Source organism: Pundamilia nyererei, unplaced genomic scaffold, assembly GCF_000239375.1.
Source record: "Pundamilia nyererei isolate P.nyererei 1_Seehausen unplaced genomic scaffold, PunNye1.0 scaffold00001, whole genome shotgun sequence".
NCBI classification, from domain to species: Eukaryota; Metazoa; Chordata; class Actinopteri; order Cichliformes; family Cichlidae; genus Pundamilia; species Pundamilia nyererei.
The window spans coordinates 7,723,840-7,745,569 of record NW_005187402.1 but is presented as its reverse complement, the minus strand read 5'-3'; the positions used below and the strand labels follow the sequence as shown (position 1 = coordinate 7,745,569).

The following is a 21,730-nucleotide window of genomic DNA, read 5'->3' as shown; positions in this document are numbered from 1 at the left end:
GTGCACGTCCATAATCTTAAGATTAACATCCCAGAGGAAAAGGCCAAATGTCGTGTGCTGTACATCAAATATGAATGTAAAGTTACTATTGTGAGGAATCTGGACGTCTGAGGTAAGAAGCTCTGTGGAGTCTTTATGTTTGCATATCTCAAACAGAAATCTGTTCCCTTGACTTTTAATATTTGGAGACATGTAAGAAGTGCATCGAGAAATTCTTGGAGTTTAGAGGAAAACCCAGCCTGGCATTTTTCCTGCATACTTTTCACTCTTTCTTTGGATTTTTTTTTTCTGCCCGGGTGTGCACGGTTTGGAAATGGGTCAAGAATGAAACAAAGAAGTGGGGAGAGAACAGAGCGGGGGCCTACTGGTCCCTCAACATCCCTGCGTTGAATATGAAAATATATTATGGCATAATGTGTTCGTTCAGTATGCAAGCTTGAAGGAAACCATATGAAAAAATCCCAGACAAAGAGCCTTCTGTGTTCCAACTGACCCCCCCCACCCCACCCCATCCTTCGTCTGCTTTGACTGAGCGAGAGAGAGAGAGAGAGGGAGTGGGAGAGAAGAGGTAAAAAGGGGAGGTGTGCTCGCACACTCGTAGGAACTGAAAAGGGCCAGTACACACCCTCGCCGCCTCAAACAGCCAGACGCACCGGAGCACAGGTGAGCAGCAAACCTAACCAACAAAAAAAAAGAAGAAAAGGGAGGGGGTGTGGGGGGGTTGCTTTAATGAATCATGGAATTTTATCTTTGCTTGCACCAAACTTTGTCACTTGCAGCCTATTAAGTTTATCTTTATGGGGTAAGAAGACACTATCTTTGCTTGGGGAAAGAGGAGAGAGAGTCCGGGGAATGCGACGAACTGGGGCAGAAGAGGAGGGAAACTCTGAAAGTCTTTGTTTGAGTAGATGACAAACATCTGTGGCTGCTGCTTTTTCCCTTGGCGAAGGCTGTAGGCTTGCAGGGGTTGTTGGGGTGGGGGTGTTGGCTGGCTACATTAGCACTGTGGTCACTGATATCCAAGCCTATTGTCCTGACTGTGTGGAGCCCGCTCTGTGGCCATGTTATAGACTTGAACTTCACTGTGTAACATTAGAGGGTGTATCCAATTAAAGTCCTGACTGGAGACTGTATTGACTTACGCATATATAAGTAATTGCTTCCTGTTAACACAACAGGTGAGGCCCATTAACTGCTTTACGGGGGAGCAACAGGAGGCTTTGTTCTGCTATATGTTACAGTGTGTTACACAGATTAGCAAACTACACCTCCTTTATTTTTGCTGTAATGGGAGATGCTTTGAAACAGCAGAAACCTACTTTGTCAAATGTCTCAGTGCGAACAGAAAGCCAGTAGTTTCCTGCTTGCAACTTTACATTTTTAAAAAGTGTTTGTGCCCGCTGCCTTTGATGTCTAACAGTTTTTCAGATTATGACTGATTGTTTCAAGGAGGTGCCTCCCTCTTGGCACTGGATGACACACACCTACTTCAAGTATTTATTTTCACCTCTTGAAGTTCCCCACCTGTGACAACGAGAGCAGGATGAGCTGCGCGCGAAGCAGACGCTTTATTACAAGGTCTTCCCACTGCATGATTTATGATCGCACTCTCGGCAATGGCAAACAGAGAGAGACATTTGTTCGTTTCATTGGGGACGACTCTTTGCAATGTTTTAGATGTCTGTCATCAGCTTGCACAAGCTGCGGCATGTTAACTATCACAGCCTCTTGAGGAATTATGAAGCAGGAATGCCCATTTTGGAGCACTAGCCCAAATTATTTTGTAGTGCTGCGAGGGCCCTTGAATAGCTCTTTGTTTAAGCAAGAGAGAGTGAGTGAGTGAGAGAGAGGCCCCGCTAAAGCCTTTAGCCTTTACTGTTAAATTATTTATTTTATTTTTTTTGCTAACTGTAAAACATCCCAGCAAAAGACAGACGATAGCAGACACACGGCAGATCTTCCCCTCAGGGATTCAGTCATAAAGGCTTGCAGTTCAAGTCAATGCTCTGACCCGATGCCTCATTATAAGCTGGGTAAATGATACACTTCAAGTCACAGAGTAGGTGGAATGCGCGCTCACCTGACATCCGCTCATGTGCGCCCCGAGCAACTGATGATGTGCAGATGCCGTTACTGGGGTGAAACTACACGCGCTTTGTGAGCTATTAGGTGGATGACACGCATTCTGCGAGCTGACTACTGATGCAGATGCGTAATAAACACACAAGACAACAGCCACGAGGGACAAATGAGTGATTAAGGTTTTGTAAGGGTGCCAAAAGCAATTTCTTTTGTGCGCTGTCACTATGTGAGACACGCCGCAGAGGGCAGAGGGATAGATTTGCTGTCTGGTATGAATCCATCATGAGCTGGCGATGGACAGGAACTCTGTGATTACACATTAAAGCAGCCTGCGGGGCCAAACTGTAAATTAGATCCCTGATTCCTGATCACGGAGGCAGATGGGTGGCATAGGAATATTGTGCAGGGGTGGAAGCCAAGCGGGACAGGTGGGCACTGCGAAATACTTTTTGAACTTTAAGGTAATTGGAGACCAGGTGGTGGTGGTGGTGGAAGAGATATCAGACTATTACGTATGGCAAGCACATAATCGCCAGAGTGGGATAGATATCACAGGTTTGTTTGGGAGAAATACAACGTCAAGCTGCGTATTAACAAGCCGCGATGAATAAAAAGTAGAAAGAAAAAGAGATAAAGAAAGGATTGGGACAGATGCAGATTTCAAAAGTCCATATGCTGGTGTTTTGTTTCCTGAGCCAGAGCCTCTGCTCATGTAGAGTTCTTACATCTGTTCCTTGTCTGTCACTTAATAAATATTTGCAGACTGGATCAAAGTTGGCAATCAACCCATGTTTAAACCAGGGGTGTTGGGACATGTCCTCCACACGTGTTCACCTATGTTCTCTGTGGAGACAGGAAACAAAGACAACTGCGAGTGAAGAAAAATATCAGAAAACCACTGCAGGAAAGTGACACGGTGAAAGCTAATCTGAAGAGACAGTGTCGCTTTCTGAGTGATCCAAGCACAGATCGCACATCTGGAGGAATCAAAGAGCGATTGTCAGAGTGTCTAAACAATACCAGCCTTCATGTCACTTGACACGATCATGCCAGTAAGCTAGGATTGTTGCTGGGTTGTTGTTTTTTTACAGCAGGGAGGTGGGGCAGGGTTTTGTTTGGGCTGATTGTGTCCAGGGACTAATGTGCAGCCCTGCTATGAATTTTCATGACTCAGTTGTTATTTTACGAAACAAAAACACAGCCTTCAAACGATCCAAACAAGTTTACGGTGCTTAGACACCTCGAGAAAGCAGCATTGCTTTGCTTCTCAGGAATCTCAGAAAAGGCATTTAAAAATAATAAGTGTGAAATGTGTGCGTGTGTAGTTTTTGAACAAGCCTCCCACTCATGAGCAGTGACTCACAAGCAAAAATGAAACCCCAATCAGCTTCGAGGTGAGGCAAGTCCGATCAAGGACAAGGAGATGTGCAAACAGTGGTTTACCGTTACAAATGTTGCCAGTGGCTCCTGTTGGCTTAGAAGGAGGAACATGACACTGCTGAGCTAAAGAAATACTCTACAGGGTCAGAGTGAAGGAGGATGTGTGCCCACTTAATGTCACTGCAAGATATTCATGTCTTTGTTTCTCTCTTTACTTCACGCTGAATGGAAAGCTTAAGTCCACATTCACTTTCTCAGTGTGCTCTATCGCATCGCAGACCCTGAGGCAGGGATAAGTTGTGTCTGACAGGTTTAATACACAGTAGATCCCAAACACTCAAACCTGAATGGACTGCAGCCTTCCTCCCTTCATGGGAGACAACAGAGTTTATCAGACTCTTTTGTTTTTTTAAAAGGCGCCTCTCGTTTCCGACTTTGCACCATTAGTGTGACTGCACTTCAAAGTGAGAAGCCTGATCTTTATCTCTGACTCCTGCCGTCTTACAAACTGAGATAAGTTGAGTTTGATGCTTTTATTTTTGAGAGTAAACTAACTAAACTTTCATCAGAAGAGTTAAGTAAATGATGTTCTTCAGACCACGTCATTAAAAAGTCTTTAAATATCAGATGGCCTTCCTGAAATCGTGTACGAAGCAGTGAAATTATTTAAAAAAGACAACACTGGTTAGATGCATCATACAGTTTTTATTTGACCTAAAATAGATTTGACCTTTGACATAACTGCATATTCTCCTTTTTCTTGCAGGCGCTTCTGGGCATACAGCGAACACAGAGCAGAGCAGCGATCAGTAATCCAACAATCAGCCAAACTGGTGGAACTGTTGAAGTCTTAGCTGCAGCCCACTGATGTGTTTCAGTGGAAGTCAGACCATCCGCCGCATGAAATAGGAATCTTCATTCTCACATATGGCTTTCCTCAAAAGCAGAAGAATGAAATCGATCATTTTACTTTCAGAGACCGTGTCTGGCTTTAATGCCTGAGAAATAACACGGGACACCAGATGAAAGCAGCCCTAATTGAATGCTTTTGAACACTGAATACAAACCAGCCTCTGCAGTGACCTTTCCAGTATGAAATGCTATTCCTCACACGCACCCAAAAGCAGGAAGCCGCTCATATACACAGCTTCCCTGCAAGCCACTCAAGAGTTATGATCTGTGAGATAAAGGGCAGATCCCTTTTCTCCAAAAGAAAAGTCATCTGCGAGTTGAAGATTGGGGTGCAGGCGAAAAACTTGTTTTTGTGACTAAAATAGAAGAGAAGGAAGAGCAACATCTGGGAAAGAAAAAAAAAGGAGTATTAGTGAGATGTGAGTAGAGAAGCTTGGACTCTTTCTCAGCCCTTCGCGCCAGAATTTTAACACAGCACAACAATCTTGTGCAATTTTCGTGGCATTTATCCATGGGAGCTCATCCAATGCTCATCGAAGCTGACCCTCCTGGGAGGTCCCATTAGATGCAGGATAATACTTCATGAAGACCAAAGCAAGAACACGCTTCTTCCGTCAAATTTCGGCTGTCTGCAGGACAACATTTGGAAGAATTATTGCTGAAAGGGGAGCCGTGACCGGAAACAGAAACTGGGAAAACTGAGCTACTACCTTTCCCTCATCTTCTGCGTGGGTGTTTTCTTTCAGCTAATTCACTGTTTGCCAGTAAGGAGTAAAACTTCATCTTTCACCAGTTGCTTCATCCTATCGGGAGAGGAGGCTGAGCCGAGCGGGACAAAGCACTAGCGTTTCTCCCTCCCGCGTTGAGGGCTTGTTCCTGCTGCGACAGACGGCGATGGAGATGGAGAAGGGACATACGTCTATCAGGAGAGGGGTGAGCTGGAGCCCGGGGGGCTTGAGAAAACCTCTCCAGTTAACTCAAGACGTGCAGACCCGTGGGACAGACTACAATGCGTCATGGGAGAAGACAGGATTCAACAAAGAACACATGAGCCGGAAAACAAGTAAGTGCTTGTTTATTTGCTATTTTCTCTCCTTATTTGGACTTCTTACAAGAAAATGTAACTCTAAATGCACATTCAGTGGTTTGTTTCTGAGTCTGGACTCATCAGAGCAACTTGACACAATGAACTGGTCTCTGAGACATCTGTTTCCGTGTCATAAAAATACAGGTTCTCGTAGCAGCTGTGCCAATGCAAGCATGCCTCACTGCTAAAGGACTGTCTTAATATGCAACCTGGCCACAGCAATAACAGGCTAACTTGTGGGAGACGTTTTTTGGAAATGCCCCTCTACTTTTTACCTCTACAGTTGCCAACTTAACTTCAAAAAAACCTGTTTTAAAATAGAAATGTTGAATCCATGAAAAGACACAGAAAACATGACTACTGGTGGTGACAAGTTTTTCAGATGCACTATTCAAAGTGAGTAAAAAGGCATTGTGCATTAAAAAGGTTTCCAGCCTTCAAATAATTGTTCCTGATATGGATCTATAGCCTGTGGGCTTCCAATACCCTTCCTATCACTCATTACTCACTAGTTTCCTCAAATGAAACAGAGATCACTAGAACAACAAAAAGGCGGCGGAGAAAGTGGACAACTGCTCCGGTGGGATCTTTCCTAACACATGAAACAGTAACGCTATGAGCAGGAGAGCATGGTTCCCACCTCTGAACTGGATTTCTTTATTCCTCCCAGGGGAATCTGCTGAGAGTTTAGGTCACATTCAGTCTGGTAGGATCTCAGGACCTCTGTTAATCCTCGTCTTTCCATACCGCTTCACGCATCACCCGCAGGGGCTGGTGCTGTCATCCATGCCCACCCCACAGCCATCACCCGGAGAAAGATAACATCCGACAGGGTAATCTGACCTTTGATACACAAAAGCAGGGTTGGCCTCCCTGACTTAAATCCCGCTGCCATGAGGGTGGGGGGAGCTTTCCTGTCTGATCTCACCCGTGCTGGGATGAGGTGATGGGGCAGAGGGCAGAGGTAGAGAAAGTTGGAGGTGGAGGAGCAAGGAAGGGTAGGCAATATGATGTAGGGGCTCTTGCATCGTTGTTGAGCGCTGAGTTTTGACTCTAATGTTGGACAGGAAATTCCTATCCCACTCCTGCAGGTTGGAGGCCTTAGGGTTCAAAGAGGGCAGACACTTAGTTGGAGTGTGAGACGTGCACTGAGGGCAGCAAGGACAGAGGACATCAGACAGAGATAAGCTGCTGACTACTTATCGCTGATTGCACCCATCTCCTGAACTTTCAAAATAAAGTGCAGCCTCTGTAAAGCTTTCTAAAATGAAAGACCCAGATTTGTCAAGCAGTCACGTCCCAGTTTTTTTTATACAAATATATATATATAATTAGGGAAGTGGATGTGGAAGTGGAAGTGCGATGGCACAGATCTGAAAAAGTAAAACAACACTGGAGGCTGAGTGACAGACAGCACAGCCTCCAGCTACACGCCCTCCCCGCCTTTCCCCCCTTCTTCCCTTCCTTTCCTTCCCTGCCTGCCTGCCTGTCTGTCTGTGTGCTGGACTGCAGGGAAAAAGAAATCCGATCCCACCTCGCTCCAGAAAGGGGGTGTGAAGCTATCAGGCGCAGTTAAATTGAAAACTCTTGTGGAAGTACTACAAAACAGCGGAGCCCTGAGTTTTCACTTGAAAAAGGTAAGGGATTAGACACTAGAGTGGATCCAGCAAGAGAAGCAGGCTTTCAGAAAACTCAAGAAATGTGAGAATATGTTAACACGTTGAAGCAGCTTGTGCTTGTCTGTTTTATGAAGAAATATGACTTACTATTGGCAGTGTTTCTGTAGAAGACGCTGGCTCATAAGCTTAAAGTTATTTCTCCTTATAACTAAAAAGGTAAAGATCACTGAGATTTGTGTGTAATCATGCAATCTGTACTTTTGAGCCTAACCTGAGCATTTTATGTATTTGTTGTTGATTAAAATATCCATTTTATGCAAAATAACTGCAGCTTATTTTGTTGTTGGAATTTTCCATAAGATTAGCTTAAAAACTTGAGAATTTAACGCTAATTAAAATCAAAATTCGAATTAAATAAAAGGTACCGCTTGGGATTTGCTCCTGAAATGTTACTTGATAACAGAGCTGGCTCCCACTCAAGGTAGATGTTTATAGCGAGGACACTTCATTTCAAGCCTCTCTGCTCTGGTATATTCAGGTAGCGTGAATTATAAACAGCAAATAGCTCATAAAAATGGTCACTGGGACCCCTGGTGGTGCTACTGCTTACAGTGACGACAATGATAAAAGGCAGCGAGTCTACATAAAGTACCTGTGAGATAGGTAGGCTCATTTCTGTGTAGCAGTCTATAAAAGAAGGTGATTTATGCTCATGCCAGTAGTTATGAGAGGACTGCTTGTCTAAGGTGTGGTAATGTGTTTATCCTTGTTATACTGGAACAAATATCTAATATGGGGGATAGATCATGTTGGTGTCAGGTGCATGAGTTAACATAGTCTATACTTATCCATTTTTTTTGCAGACATAACCGCCGTCATCATCGTTATCATCACAGAGGATAACTTTGTTAACACGCTGCTTGTTATTACAGCAGGTCCAGGGTGCATGGTTCATGAAAAAAATAATAAAGAGTGGATGGCACACGTATGCTCTTGAACTTTAGCTAAGTTTATGTAAAAAAAGCTCTAGGATACCTCACAAGGAGCTGATTCAATTACTGAGGGCCAGATTTAGTCTGTCAAATCAGTGACAGATGCATATTATTCCTTTTTACTGGGGGGAATGATCGTGTTGGCTTTACACTCTGTGCCAGGGAAAACTGCATGCCGACTGCAAGTGACTGATTTATGCGTAATTATTATGATTGGCACATGATTACATCAAATAATGTAGCTGTCTGGATTCATCACCTTAATAAATGAAAAAAAAAAAACAGTCATGGCTGAGCTAGCTGTCTGAGAAACGTCCTGCAGGGATTTTAAATATCTTCCATCAGAGTAACATGCTTTCAGTGAATAATCTACCAGATGTGTCACCATAACGACTAAGAGACTCTGACTACAGGTTTTTATGGAGCTAAAAAAGGCAAAAGATGCAGCTTTGATTTTCCTCTCGTGGACTTTGAAGAGTGATGTGTTCACTATACTTTAAATGGGAACACTTAATTGTATAGTATGTTTATAGAAGGCAGTGAAAAAATTTGATTTTTCTGGGCTAGTTTTAGATTGTAAAAATGGTCTATTAAGGGTTTGAGCTGCAGTTCTGCACAAATTAAGTACAGAGAGAAACCAAAGACATGCTGGAAGCACAGGCAGGGAGTTTTCTCAGTGGTGGAGGAATGCTCAGGGAGGGACTACTGCAGAAGGAAATAGCTCTGCCGCCTAAAAGGGAGCTCTCAAGCTCAGAAAACAAACTATCATTTATTTTATAATTCCAGTAATCAGCAAACCTATGAAATCAAGGTAAGACACCGACTCGCTGTAATTTCCCTATTTTGCAGCTTTCGACATTGACCTTGATCTTTTTTTGTTGTTGTTTGTTTTAATTTTTATTAACTTTAGTAAAGCAGCTGTTGACATGTTTATTTCAAATGCTTCTCCGCCTACGTCTCCTGGCTCATTGCCTACAGCTCTGGTCTGCTGAGTCAAATGTCCACAAGGTCTTTTTTCCCCTTGCTAGATTGGTTGAAATCAAAAGTACTCTGAAATAATAAAAAAAAAAAGGGGAAAAAAAAGCAATCAAAACCACATGGTGCCAAAACAGTTATGTGGGTTTTAAAGAGAATATTTCTATCCCACACTTGTTAAAAATCGCCCTTTCTGGTTCTTTCTATTTGTACATGAAAACAGTTTGGCAAACTTTAATTACATGCTAGGGAGTTGTCTCTGAATAGCAGCACGTTGCCAAGTCTACAGAGGTCTTACTCCTTTTATTATTTAATATAGACAAGAAGGCAAAACTCCTCTGTCTTTTTCTTTTAGCTGAACTTCCTTTCTTGTGTTTTCTCCTGTGTGTTTCACTTTAGATCTGACCAGGAGTGCCAGTTTGTCAGAGAAGGAGCTAAAGGAGGCTCGCGTCAAGAGTCAGATCATTGCTGCTCAGCTCACCGTCCCTTCCAACTCCAAGTCCAGGGGTGTTCAGCTCTTTAATCGGCGTAAGCAGAGAGTCAACGCCTTCACACTTGAGAGCTGTGGAGAAAGGTCAGAGGAGGACAGAGCTGAGAATGTGAAAACGAACCCCCCATCCAACAAACTGACATGGGCAGAGAGGAGCAGTGAGGAAAAGGACAGAGACCTAAACTTAAAGAACACGGCTGCTGACAAGTCGGTCTTCTCGACACCTGCAAGAGTACGCTCAGTGGGCGATATCATGGATGAGCCGGCTAAGGATTTCCACAAAGAAGAAGACACTGATGACCATGTTGTACAAGAGAGACACTTCCTCCCTGTCAAGGAGGAGCAAGAGGAAGAGGCACGACATCAATTTCACGAGGATCTAGAGGATGAGGCCGAGCGTGAGACTCCGCCAGGGAGTAAAACCACTGATGTGATAGTGTCAGTACATGCTGAAGGAGAAGCAGAGATAAATGGGAGGCAAACAGGGCCAGATCCTGCTGGAAAGCTTCCTAATGGCTGTCATGGCGCCTCTGGTCCTGAGAAGGTGTCTGTGCCCACATCTAAGCATGCAAACTCCTTCATCAATAGAACTGCCAGACCTTTCTTTTCTCCGCCCATGGTGCAGTCTCCGGAGACCGTCAGGCCTGTCATGGACATCCCCCCTCCTCCTTCCTACTCGACACCTCCTCTCCCTGCTTTTACTGTCCCCCAGCCTGTGGTGGCCTCACCTCCCCCTCCACCTCCGTCATATCCCACACCACCTCTACCTGCTTTTACAAACCAGCCCCCACAGACTTACTACTCCAGTCCACCTCCAATGTCTCCGGTCATGTCTCCTTCTTCTCCTCCACCATCCCATTTCTCTGCTTCCCAGTATTCACAATTGCCCCATTATGGCCCCCCCACAGCCCCGAAACCCTCCACTTTTGTTCCTAAGCCATCAGGGGAGAGGAAGATGACAACACCAATCAAAACAGGAATACTTGAGGAGGGTGCTGCCAGGAGGGCAAATAAAAAGTCAATGTTCACATTCAAAGAGAAACCGGTGGTCGCTCCAAACCCCGAGCTACTTTCTCTAGTGCAAGGGGCGGATGAAAGAAAGAAGCATGGACACAAATCTGTCCCTGAGCCAGGATCTGAAGAAGAGTTACTGGCTCTGGGTGCAGAAGCCTCCAACTTCCTCGCCAAGGAAGAGGACAGGACAGAGGGAGCAAGAGCTCCAGAATGGGCCTCTTGTCTCAAGAGCTCAAGGACCCGACCGAGGGCAGAGCACCAACCGGAGCAGTCGCTTACAAATGTGTCCGGAAAAGGTGCTCAACTGTTTGCTAAGCGTCAGTCCAGGATGGAAAAATATGTGGTTGAGAATCAGAACGCAGGCCAAATTAGATCTCCTTCTCCTACAATGTCTCTGCCACCATCTTGGGTTTACCCATCAAACATGCCTGGTAGGGTCAAAGCTATCGCTAAAAACTCTGACATGTGTGCTCAACTTTCACAAAATCTCAAGGCGCAACAAGCAGTCAAGCAGAAACCAATGAAAAAACCTCCACCACCAGAGCCAGTTCCAGAGCCGCCGCCTTTGGAAAATGGTTGCTCCAAGATAGAGATGGATCTGTCGAGGCACCGGCCATACCAGCTTAACTCTTCTCTCTTCATCATTAACCCAGTCAAGGACCCCATCAGTACCCTACCCAAAGGAGCACCACAGGCCAGGAACCAGCTCGCCACTCCAACTTTCTCCAGACAGACTTCACTCCCTAACAATCCTCCCTTTAACTTCAGTGCCCAGTGCATGTCTCCTCAAATACCTCTCAGCCCTACAGGTGGACCAGATTATCCTTCAAATCCGACATCTGGTCATCCGAGGATCAGCTCTCCGATGTCTGCTTTTTCTCCAGACAGGGTGTCCTCTCCCCGGTCATCAGTACAGGCACCAAGGCCCACATTTTCTGCCAAAAAGGCAGGGATTGCACCGCAGGTGTGGAGACCCTCTTTGTACCGTTTTTAGAAAATGTGTTGAAAGAAAATGTTTGGGTTTTTTTTAGATACTAAACACATGATTGCAGAAGTGATTTTGATAGGGCTAAAACTTACGATTCATTACACTGCCTGTTTAACGTGTGCCTTCTTCTTTTTCTTGTGCTTCTTATTACTATAATCCCACACATTATAGAGAATTTATGTGTCTCTTAGACACTATGTAACATCTTCATCAAACTACTGACAGTTTAACAGTTTTAGCCATGGCTATCTGTGTCTTATCTTCTGTTCAGTGCATATTATTTGTCTTTTTTGTCAGTAAAAAAAACCCAAAGACTGGTAATTATCCTTCGAAAATGTAAAATGTGCCTCAGCGTAATGAAAATCAACTGCCATTCCCAAAGCCGCGAAGCACATCAGCACTCAAGAACGTCCATTTTCAGCACATTTTAAAATATGATGAGAAACAGCCTCACACTTTTTTCCACTGGGCACTCGGGTGATGCTGCTTCACAAAGCACTTTAACAGATGGTCTAGCATCTGCTTTATGATCTACGATTTGCAATTTAATGCTGTTCACTGACATGAAAGTTGCAGCAAGAGAACTACTTTTCTATCGTTATGCCTTCATGCTAATTTACTCTGCTTTTCAGCATGCTCTACTTAACTATATGGTGTGTGCCTGAATTCTTTGGTGTTTCAAATCTGCCTGCTATATACATATTTTTGTTTTTCATGACTTGAAGCAGTAATTCCGTCATCAAACGCTGTTGTTTCAGAGCACAGGGACTGTGTCTGTTTCATTTCACAAACCTTGATTCGCTGCTCTTTTCCGTCTGTTCTATCCAATTGTTTTATGTACGACTGAACCTTTTCTTCCTCTGATTAAAGCTTTATGCTAACCCTCTACACGGATTCCATTCTGACTTTTTTTTCCTCATTTCCTGACTTCACTGGCTTTTTCCAATGTTAATTGTTTGTCACTTTCACTCTTTTGCCTTTTAAGCAATCACTGGAAACACACTAATAAAATTTATACCTCCTTGAAGTACACAGATAGCTTGCGGCAGGGGGGGGCAGATCTGTTTTGTTACACAGCGTGTGACATTTAAAGTTCTGGGGAAAAAAACTGAAGATTTCCATTACAAGATGTTTTTTTTCCCCCATAACAATTTGAGTTATGCGTGTTCATGTTAAGGCCTGAACTCTGCCCTGGCTGGCCTTGAGGGGGTCAGAAATTTAGACAAATGCTATGACTCCTGACCTAGGCCTTATTTTCTTTCAAAGTAGCCTCGAACATTTGAAATATGACCATTAACATTCGTCTTATGAGACCATAACTTCTCGGGAAGGTGATCCTAGCAGGTTAGTTTCATCATAATATCATACTGAGTGGGAGTATTCCCTAATTAGAATAGACATGAGATGGATGCGAGCCTTGCTTCTGTCAGGTAACTACATATCTCTGCAAAGGTTATCCTCTACGTGAAAGCCAGATGACAGTAACCCGAGAGAGACACTTAAGACAGGGCCTGTGTGGGCTGGTAGCCAGGGGAGGCTGGATAAACACATACAGATGGAGGGAGTGCACAAACATAACCTGAATGCTGCTGAGGCACAGGCTGGGCACAGTTTTATCATCACAGGTTCACTTATTAAGTTTACTTGGTTGATCTTCTGGGTGTATTGTGTGAAGTTTCATCTGAACAGACTCTCCGAACAACACATCCTGACACAGTTTAATTAAAAACCTTTTAGATTCATTTACTTATCCACATGCTTAACAATACTATAGCCTAACTTTTTGTGTATTTAATATGCTGTGTTTTTGAATACATATTTCTAAGAGATTAAAGAAACACTTGTCCTGATCCAACAGACACCAAAGGAGTCCACTCCTGCTGAAGTTCCCAGTGAGACATCTACACCAACCAGGACACGTAACCTCACAGGCAACCCGGGCAGCCCAGCTACTGGAAGCTGGACTTCTAGCCTCCAAACAAGCCCACCACCCCTCACAAGCTCCATCCGTTCAGTCACGTCCCCTGTATCGTTTCGTAATAATTCAAGATGCCAATCGCCTATGAGCACTCAGAATATCCTGTTTTCTACAGTTACCTCCACCTCCACATCCAGACCCTCACAAACATCTACAGCCACCTTTCCACGCTCTCCTCCTTGGGGTTCAAGATGTCAGTCCCCAGTGGTCAGCCAGTCCGCTATCATTTCCCCAATTCCTGCTTCCCAAACTTCTACATCTCCTTCTCCCCTTTCTCCTCCTTGGGGTGTAAGGTGCCAATCCCCAACGACCCAGAACAACAAGCCCTCCACTGGTTTCTCATTTTCTTCATCTAAACCTCCCCAATCATCTACAGCGACTTCACCACACACACCTCCCTGGGGATCTAGATGCCAATCCCCAGTGGTGAATACCCAGCCTTACACTAGCTCCTCAGTTCCTACGTCCAGACCTTCCAAAACAAATGTATCCACCCCTCCTTGGGGATCAAGATGCCAATCACCATTAGTAAGCCAAAAGGTCCAGTCCTCTAGCTTCTTAGTTTCCACATCCAGACCATCCCAGCCATCTACAGTCACATCTCCTGTGTCTCCTCCATGGGGCTCACGTTCTCAGTCTCCTTCACACTTTCAAACCAGTTTCTCTCTCTCTACCACTAAACCTCTGTACACATCTTCCGTCACCTCTCCTGTTTCCTTGACCAAAGACAGTCGCTGCATGTCTCCCACAGTTAACAACTTGGACTCTAAAGCCAACCATCGCCTGCTGGCCAAAAATATCATCAATGCAGCCAAACGTAAAAACAGCCCTTCTCCTGGTGCACTAAGCGGTCACAGTCTTCCCATCTCATCACTGAGCTACGACGGTCAGAAACCACCCGTCAACCTCTTCCAGTCACGGTCACTGGGGGCACAGTCCCCTACTTTCACCAGCCCTCCCCCAACTCCAACTCAGAGAATCTGTTCTCCTGTGCGTCTCTACAACACTCGCTCCCTGACCGACTCCGACGCATCTGTTGAATCCGAAGACTCAGGCCTCCGCTCGCCCGGCCTCCACTCCTACAACACTTGTCCCCGCGGCTGGGGCGGCAGCCTGAGGGTGAAACGAAGTACCATCTCCACTGACCTGTGAGGGCGTTATTGAGTGTCGGCAAAAGCACAGTTTCTGATTTCATAGAGTTTTGTGGAAGTAGATGACCAAGTAACCGAGTTTCTAGAGACATTTCATCAGACTAATGTTAGATAAGTACTACATAAGTAACTTTGATTGCAAATCCTATAATGGTATATGTTGTATCGAGGTAGTTTATAGTATTTCATATGGCTCACATTCGTAGTATGGCCTGACAAGAACAAGCTTTTTACACAACACAGTTGCTGTGGCTTGTATGCTTCTTACATGCCAAAAAAAGGGCAAAAGACTCAAAATAACCAAAGATTTTTCAATACATATTATACTTTCACAACAAACATACAGAATCTTCACTGTCGATACTGTGTTTGAAAAGCGTTTGAAGAAAAAGTATCAGTTTTAAACATCATTAATGAACTATTGTTATGATGCAAGTAGAAAATTGGGGTTGAGACCTAAAAATGTTGAAGGAAATGAGTAACATGTAAATATACCCCTCAAGTGAGTTTAAACTGCTTTCGATGAGGCATTCTCATAGTACTGCGTTAGGAAAGGACCAAGCAGTAAATTGATAAAATGATTTAGACAGCACTGATTATGATGGGTTCCCTTCCCTTTTCCACAACAAAAACACAGCAGTATTTAGGTAGCACACACTCATTTATTACCAGCTGTAACCACTGCAAAGTAAGTAAAATGCATAAATATCACAGTGCAATAATGAGTTTAGCAAAGCGTATAGATGTTGCTCTGATTTGCTGAAATGAATGTAAGCTTTATAGACAGACTGACGAAGAATGACAGAAAAAAAGGGAATGTTAAATACAGAGACTTACGTGGAGGTAAGACAGGGCATTGATACAACTGTTCAATCAAACACTGTTTCCGAGTTCCAAGAAAGATGTCAAAATTGTTGTATTTTTTGTTTCTTTTGCTGTTGTCGACAGAAAAACGGTTGATTAAGGTTTGAGACAAGGAATGGATTAAAATTTATATATTTCACTGAGAGCCTGTTCGAGAGGAGTTCAGAAGTAAAAGTGGATGTCACACAAGTGTGTGCTTTTATGGAGAGGAGGGAAAAAAGATTTTGAAGAATGTTGTACGTTGTAAAGTGATTGTCAGAAGATGATTGGAGGACCAGTATGTATTTGAAATGCATATAAAAAATCAAATGTATGTTCTCGTTCATTTTTATTGTTTCTCTTCATACTTGATTTGCACTTCTTTTCATTCCATTTCAGCGGCTAAGAAGGGGTTGTTCAAAAACTTGATTGCTTTGAGAAGTGTCACTCAAAATGTTACCTTCAAACACTTCTATACTGTAAAAAAATAAAAGTCCACAGCTGGAGAATGCAATATGCTGACACGATGATGGTGGCACTTAGCCGCAAACATAACTGCTGCCAGAACGATGTTATGTTTCAAGCGTGGAGCCATATTACACCACCTTCTCAAGTCGTTTGCTAGCACAACAGATCATTCCTTCATTCCCTGACACGCAGGCCAAAAGCATCAGCACATTTCTAAATATTTACCCTGTTTGTCTTTTGAGTGACGGGGACTCCTGCTACACAGTGACCCGGCCCCTTCAGCAGGATTAGGCCTATCACTGTCACGGCTTGAGTTCAACCTGGGTCACCACTAGGTGGACTGCAGAAGTTCTCAGACTTTAACAAGAATTGTTATAGTTTTGAATTTGAAAGCAGGTTTTTTTTTGGAGTGCTTTGGGAGGGGGGGGGGGGGGGTTGATTGCATGCCTGCATTTTATAACCCATGCTGCATAACTGTATGATCTTTGAATGATTTTATGCAGAATAAAAAAATGCCACACTAGATTAAATATTTTCAGTTTGTCTTTGCTATTGTCCTTTATAAAACCATCACCCTAATGAGGAATATAATTGAAAAAGAAGGGCCCGTTATTCTACCCTGGAACACCACCAAGTCATTGGTTCAGGTATGTGGATGACACCTGGGTGAAAATCAAATCTCAGGACATAACACAATTCACTGATCACATAAACTCGGTGGACCAACACATCAAGTTTACAGAACTGGTGAACTTGATGTGAACTTGAGTCTAAAGACTGTGAGATTTCCATGAGTAATGGGGATATTTAAAAGTTGATGTGTACTGTAAACCTACGCATACGGATCGATATTTAAGGTTTGACTCTCATCAACCACTGGAACACAAACTGGGTGTCATCAGGACGCTACAACACATGACGAACACCATCCCCACAGGTACAGCAGCCAGGAAAGCAGAAAAACATCACATCAAGAAGGCCTTGAGCAAATTTGAAGGATGCTCTCGGCATCCTTTAAATTTAGTGATCCCTTATGTGTCAGAACAGTTGAGATGCATTTTTTCTCAACACCCCCCCTCTGTCGCTTTTAAATCCCGAAACACACTGCCTCAAAATTGGTCCACCCCAAGAATCCGGTCCCCCGGCACAGAGTAACATAGTGTACGCTGTTAAGATCCAGGAGGATTGCCACGATTTTTACATCGGGGAAATCAAAAAACCTCTGGCTAAGCGGATGGCACTACACAGAAGAGCTACCTAGTCAGGCCAGGACTCTGCAATCTGTTCACACCTACGGGCCAGTGCCAACTTTTTCAATGAAGAGAATGTTCACATCCTGGACAGGAAGGAACGCTGGTTTGAACGGGTAGTCAAGGATTCCATTTATGTGAAAAGGGAAAGACCTAGATCAAGAAAGGGGCCTAAGGGTACATCTTTCAATGCTATGATTGCAGCCATTTCCAAACTCTCTGTGAATGGTACATTGATCAATGGTCATTGATCAATGGTCATGACAATTTACATATTAATGATCAAGAAACTGACCTTACAGCCATTGTTCATCAGTGGCATAACATTTCCCTGGCTATGATGTATCTAAATAAAATGTGAAGCTGGTCACGGAAGATAAGTAGTAACATATCCGCATTTACAATGTTAAGTTAGTGTTTTTATTCTATAATCAATAAAACTTTATCGGCCAATAAATGTACTATTAAATGTATCACTACAACATTAAGGCCCTTTAACAGCTGCTCCTTTAAAATTATATGACAATGTGGACAGTGTATTTGTAATTTCATAATATGTCTTTGTCTTGTTATTAGGTGCGGGTTTATGCCATATTGAGAAAAAGTAGAGTACTGGATGAAAATATTACATGTAGCTAATAGCTAATGCAGGCTAATACTGTTTGGTTTTACAGTTTTATGCTGTGTTTACTGTCAGTACAACATAATACACATTTCTGGCAATAGTTAGAAGGTTGGCATGCCCCAGAGTGGAGCACCCAGAGGTGAAAAGGAAATGCATTTATCGCAGGATCATAGACTGCCATCTGTAGGACTCCAGACAGAAGTTCAAATGAGGCAAAGTTATTCAGAACAGATCGTTCACTTCCGTTTTCATTTGATCACGTTTCACAACATTTTCACAATATTCTGCAGTTATCTATATTTCTCCTTCACTGTCTTACTTAAAGGAGTGAAATTACTCAGCCTGTCATGCCAGAACATTATGGCTGAAATTATGAATATATAATTGCGCTTGAGTACCCCAGTTTATTAGAGTGTCATTCCTAATCGACCTTTCTCACTGCAGATATTTTAATGCGTCGTGGCAGGTGTAGGTAAAGGTGTAAATAATGAGCTAGAATCTAGCTAATTATTAATCATTATACATGATTGTTAATATCATTACTCATACTGTCCTGTCCCGTTTTTTTTTTTTAAATTACTGTGCACTCCTTCAATTTGAACTCACACTACAAACCTGGCCACTTCCTATTGCAGCTTTTAATGAAGCAACCTCGTACATACAGTGCTTATTCTCTGTGTGGTCAAGCTAGGCTGAGACACAAGAGGCCGCTCTTGAAGTGAAAAGGGCGAAAGTCAGCGCAGTGGTTTTCCCGTTTGACAGCAGGGGCTTGTTTTACAGCACAAAACAACAAGGATGAAGACTCACAAGCGGCGATGCAGCAACACAGATAACATTAGGGAGGTGTAGCTGAAGTACCGCCATCTCGATCATCCGGCAAGCGAAGCGACGTAAACACCAGACAACTTGAATGTCGACGGAGCTGCAGAGCCGCATCTGTGTGCCTTAGTTGAAGTGCTCCTGGATTTGTTGTTGTTAGCAGCCAATGCTAACTATAGAAGTTGCGAGCTAGCTGGCCTAGCAAGCTAATAGTCAAAGCGAGTTAAAGACAGTTTAGCCACATATGTCTGAGTTTTAACCAACCCGGAAGACTTAACGCGGGGTTTGTTTAGCTGATGGAGCCAGCTAACCTTGTATTCAGTTGTTTAAGAACTGTAGCTTTGGTTGAGTATCAGTCACAGTAGTTGCCTAGCTCGTCAGTTAGCCACCACTTTCCGTGGAAGAATGAGTAGAAAACACCGTCATTTTAAAGGAGCCGAAGTCAGCTGCTGTGTGAAATACGTTTTATTTGGATTCAACATTGTATTCTGGGTAAGTAAACACAATGTTGTTACTCATTCCTTTTGTTTTTATTAGAAATTTCACGTAACTAGTGATAACTTGAAGTGCACATTCGTGTAAACGTCGGGAACGTTAGCACCGTTGCAGTTGGCCAATGGAAGTTGATCGCTGAGCTCCATCTAGTATATTTTTTTTGTTTGTTTTTTCCTGAGTCACTTGATTTTAATGAAAGTCACGTTTTTTCCCCATCCATCTATGCGGTGTTGTTGATGTTTATGTGTGTTGTCATGCACAGAAGTAGATTGTTGTAAATGAGGAGGAAATTATTTGTTTAATGTAGGACAGTGTTCATGCCCTAAAATGTCAGCTACACACTCTATTTATTTAGGATTTAGATTTTTTTTTTTTTTTTTGCGTGCCTCTGCTTATTACTTGTAAACTTTACAGTTTTCCATTTAGAAACGTTTGGCCATCAGAGACAGATTACTTATAAATGTAACTTCTCAATTTAAATGTAAAGTTTAGTAAAGAAAAATAAAGGAGCAATTTTCTTTCATAATAGTTTCTGCTCCTAGTTGAGCTGAGCAATAGCATAATTCTCACCAGAACTGATGGGGCAGTGGCAAGTGGTTGCACGTCTACTTTACAATACCCCTCCCTCCATCTTTATCCCGTCTCTGAAAAGTTTCTCTGTTCAGTCTTGCCCACACCTCCCTCCTCACTCATCTGCATCGCCTCTGTGGGCTGGTATAATATAATGTCTGTGGGTGAAGGAATGGCGTGTCTGTCTGCCCCAGGAGGTCTTCCCACACACAGTTTAAAGGAAAAGGCCATACAGTCTGAATACCACCCAACCCTCCCCTTTCCATGCTTTCTTTCACTCTATACTATAGCACCCAGACTGTGCGGGACAGCATTGTTTGTCTTCGCTCACACACCCACAAATGCACAAAGAGTAATGGTGAGAACAAAGGCTGGGAGGGGGGCTTGTAAGTCTGTGTTTTCTCCCATCATACGGTTGCTCTATCAGACTCACAAGGAACACGGACTTCATGTATATCTGCCTTTTCTGGCATTGCTCAAACTTTCCTTATCGCTTCCTCATTCCGCAACACTTTTCCTTCAAAAACAAATATGAGTGCACCATACCTGCCACATATTTCCATGAACATGATATTTGTAGATACAGAGGCTACTATTATCGACATAAATACAGAGTTTATTGTAGTTTCATCTGAATGAGCAATCAACAAGGAAATATTGAGTCATGGGCTTTCAGCATTGTATCTGACTCATTGTGTTCTTTTGCAGTGTTTGACAGTTAGGCCAAGCTAACAGTCATGTGTCTGAATTCTCTGTAAAACAGTGGAACAAGTTCCAGCTCGCTGGCTGTTTCCGTTAATAATCACTAGAAGATGTTCTACTCTTGTCTGTGTGCTGCAGAACTGGATTTGACAGACAAGCCAGTGCATTGCTGAAATAGAAAGAGATGGGGTTTATACTCCACAAATCAACCCATTTGTCTTTCCTCTAGTGATCTTGTCAGGCTTGAAAGGGCTGCCTAAATTGAGACAAAATGCTTGTAAGGCCATAAATATTGTGAACAAAATGGAACAATACTTGCTTTTGGTGTGAGGTTTCGCAGTACCCAGGCTTGCTGTTGACAGCCAGGCATTCTCACCCAAGAACAACACACCTTCTCTCATCCTTAGAATAGACACATTCCCCACATCCAATTAATTAATCACGTTTTCTGCCTGAGCTGCTGAAATGTTTGGGAGCTCTGCACGCTGTAATTAAGAGCTTGTTAAGCTGTAACCAAGTTGCTGAGTTGGTTGAATGCAAGGGAGAGTGTTATTAGCCAGCTACAGCTCTGTCTTTTCACATTTGGCACCAAAAGGCAAGCTGCATGATTACAGCTCTGGAGCATACCTGTAAACAACCAGGTGTGACGCTATTCGGAGACATGCTCTGTGACTTAGTCATGGATAAACTTGTCTAGTTATTGCAATGTTGATTGCATTATTGATAGCATTTAAGGAGAGCAAGACTTTTTATTGCCTTACCTTTGGCACAGAGGACAGTCAGATTTTCTCAGTATTTATGAAATGAAGGAATAAATGTTGATAAGCTACCTTATTTTAAAGATCCCATTGTGTGTGTGTGTGTGTGTGTTCCTAGAACATATCTTCCTTTCTTTGGTTTTCAGCATTTCTCATATCAGGCCGTTTCAGTGACTCTACCTTAAAATGGCGACATGGCAGCTGATCAGTTATATGATATATTATGCCACTTCTGCCTTTATCTCTTATTGATCATTTTGAATTGATATGTAGCCTTAATCACTGAACACAATATGTAAGTAAATTTGTCAGACAGCTTTGCAATTACATTAGTGTCCGTTGTGCGTGGGAAGAAAACTTCTTTTTACAGCGAACAAAACCCCTAAACAAGCACCGAGTGCGCAACGATGTAATGGGAAATTCACAGAGAAACTCGCGGATTCTTCAACTGACCGCAGCACACCTGCACCAGCGTAAACCTCCGCCTACTCTACTCCTGCTTTACAGGTGAAAATAGAGCAAAAGGACCGCT

General features: G+C 43.2%; 2 protein-coding genes across 2 annotated transcripts in view; both read left to right on the top strand.

The window, feature by feature from the left end:
* Positions 1-605: 605 nt before the first annotated feature.
* Positions 606-16,391, top strand: synpo (synaptopodin). Its single transcript, XM_005719637.1, has 4 exons — positions 606-663; positions 4,229-5,437; positions 9,447-11,515; positions 13,398-16,391. The coding sequence occupies exons 2-4, from the start codon at positions 5,269-5,271 to the stop codon at positions 14,667-14,669; spliced, it is 3,510 nt and encodes a 1,169-aa protein (XP_005719694.1). The 5' UTR covers positions 606-663; positions 4,229-5,268; the 3' UTR covers positions 14,670-16,391.
* Positions 16,392-18,459: 2,068 nt separating this feature from the next.
* tspan17 (tetraspanin 17) overlaps positions 18,460-21,730 on the top strand; it is a 21,239-nt gene continuing 17,968 nt past the window's right edge. The window contains exon 1 of the mRNA XM_005719636.2: positions 18,460-19,165. Coding sequence (XP_005719693.1) covers positions 19,079-19,165 — 87 coding nt within the window. The 5' untranslated portion in view covers positions 18,460-19,078. The remainder of the gene's footprint in view (positions 19,166-21,730) is intronic.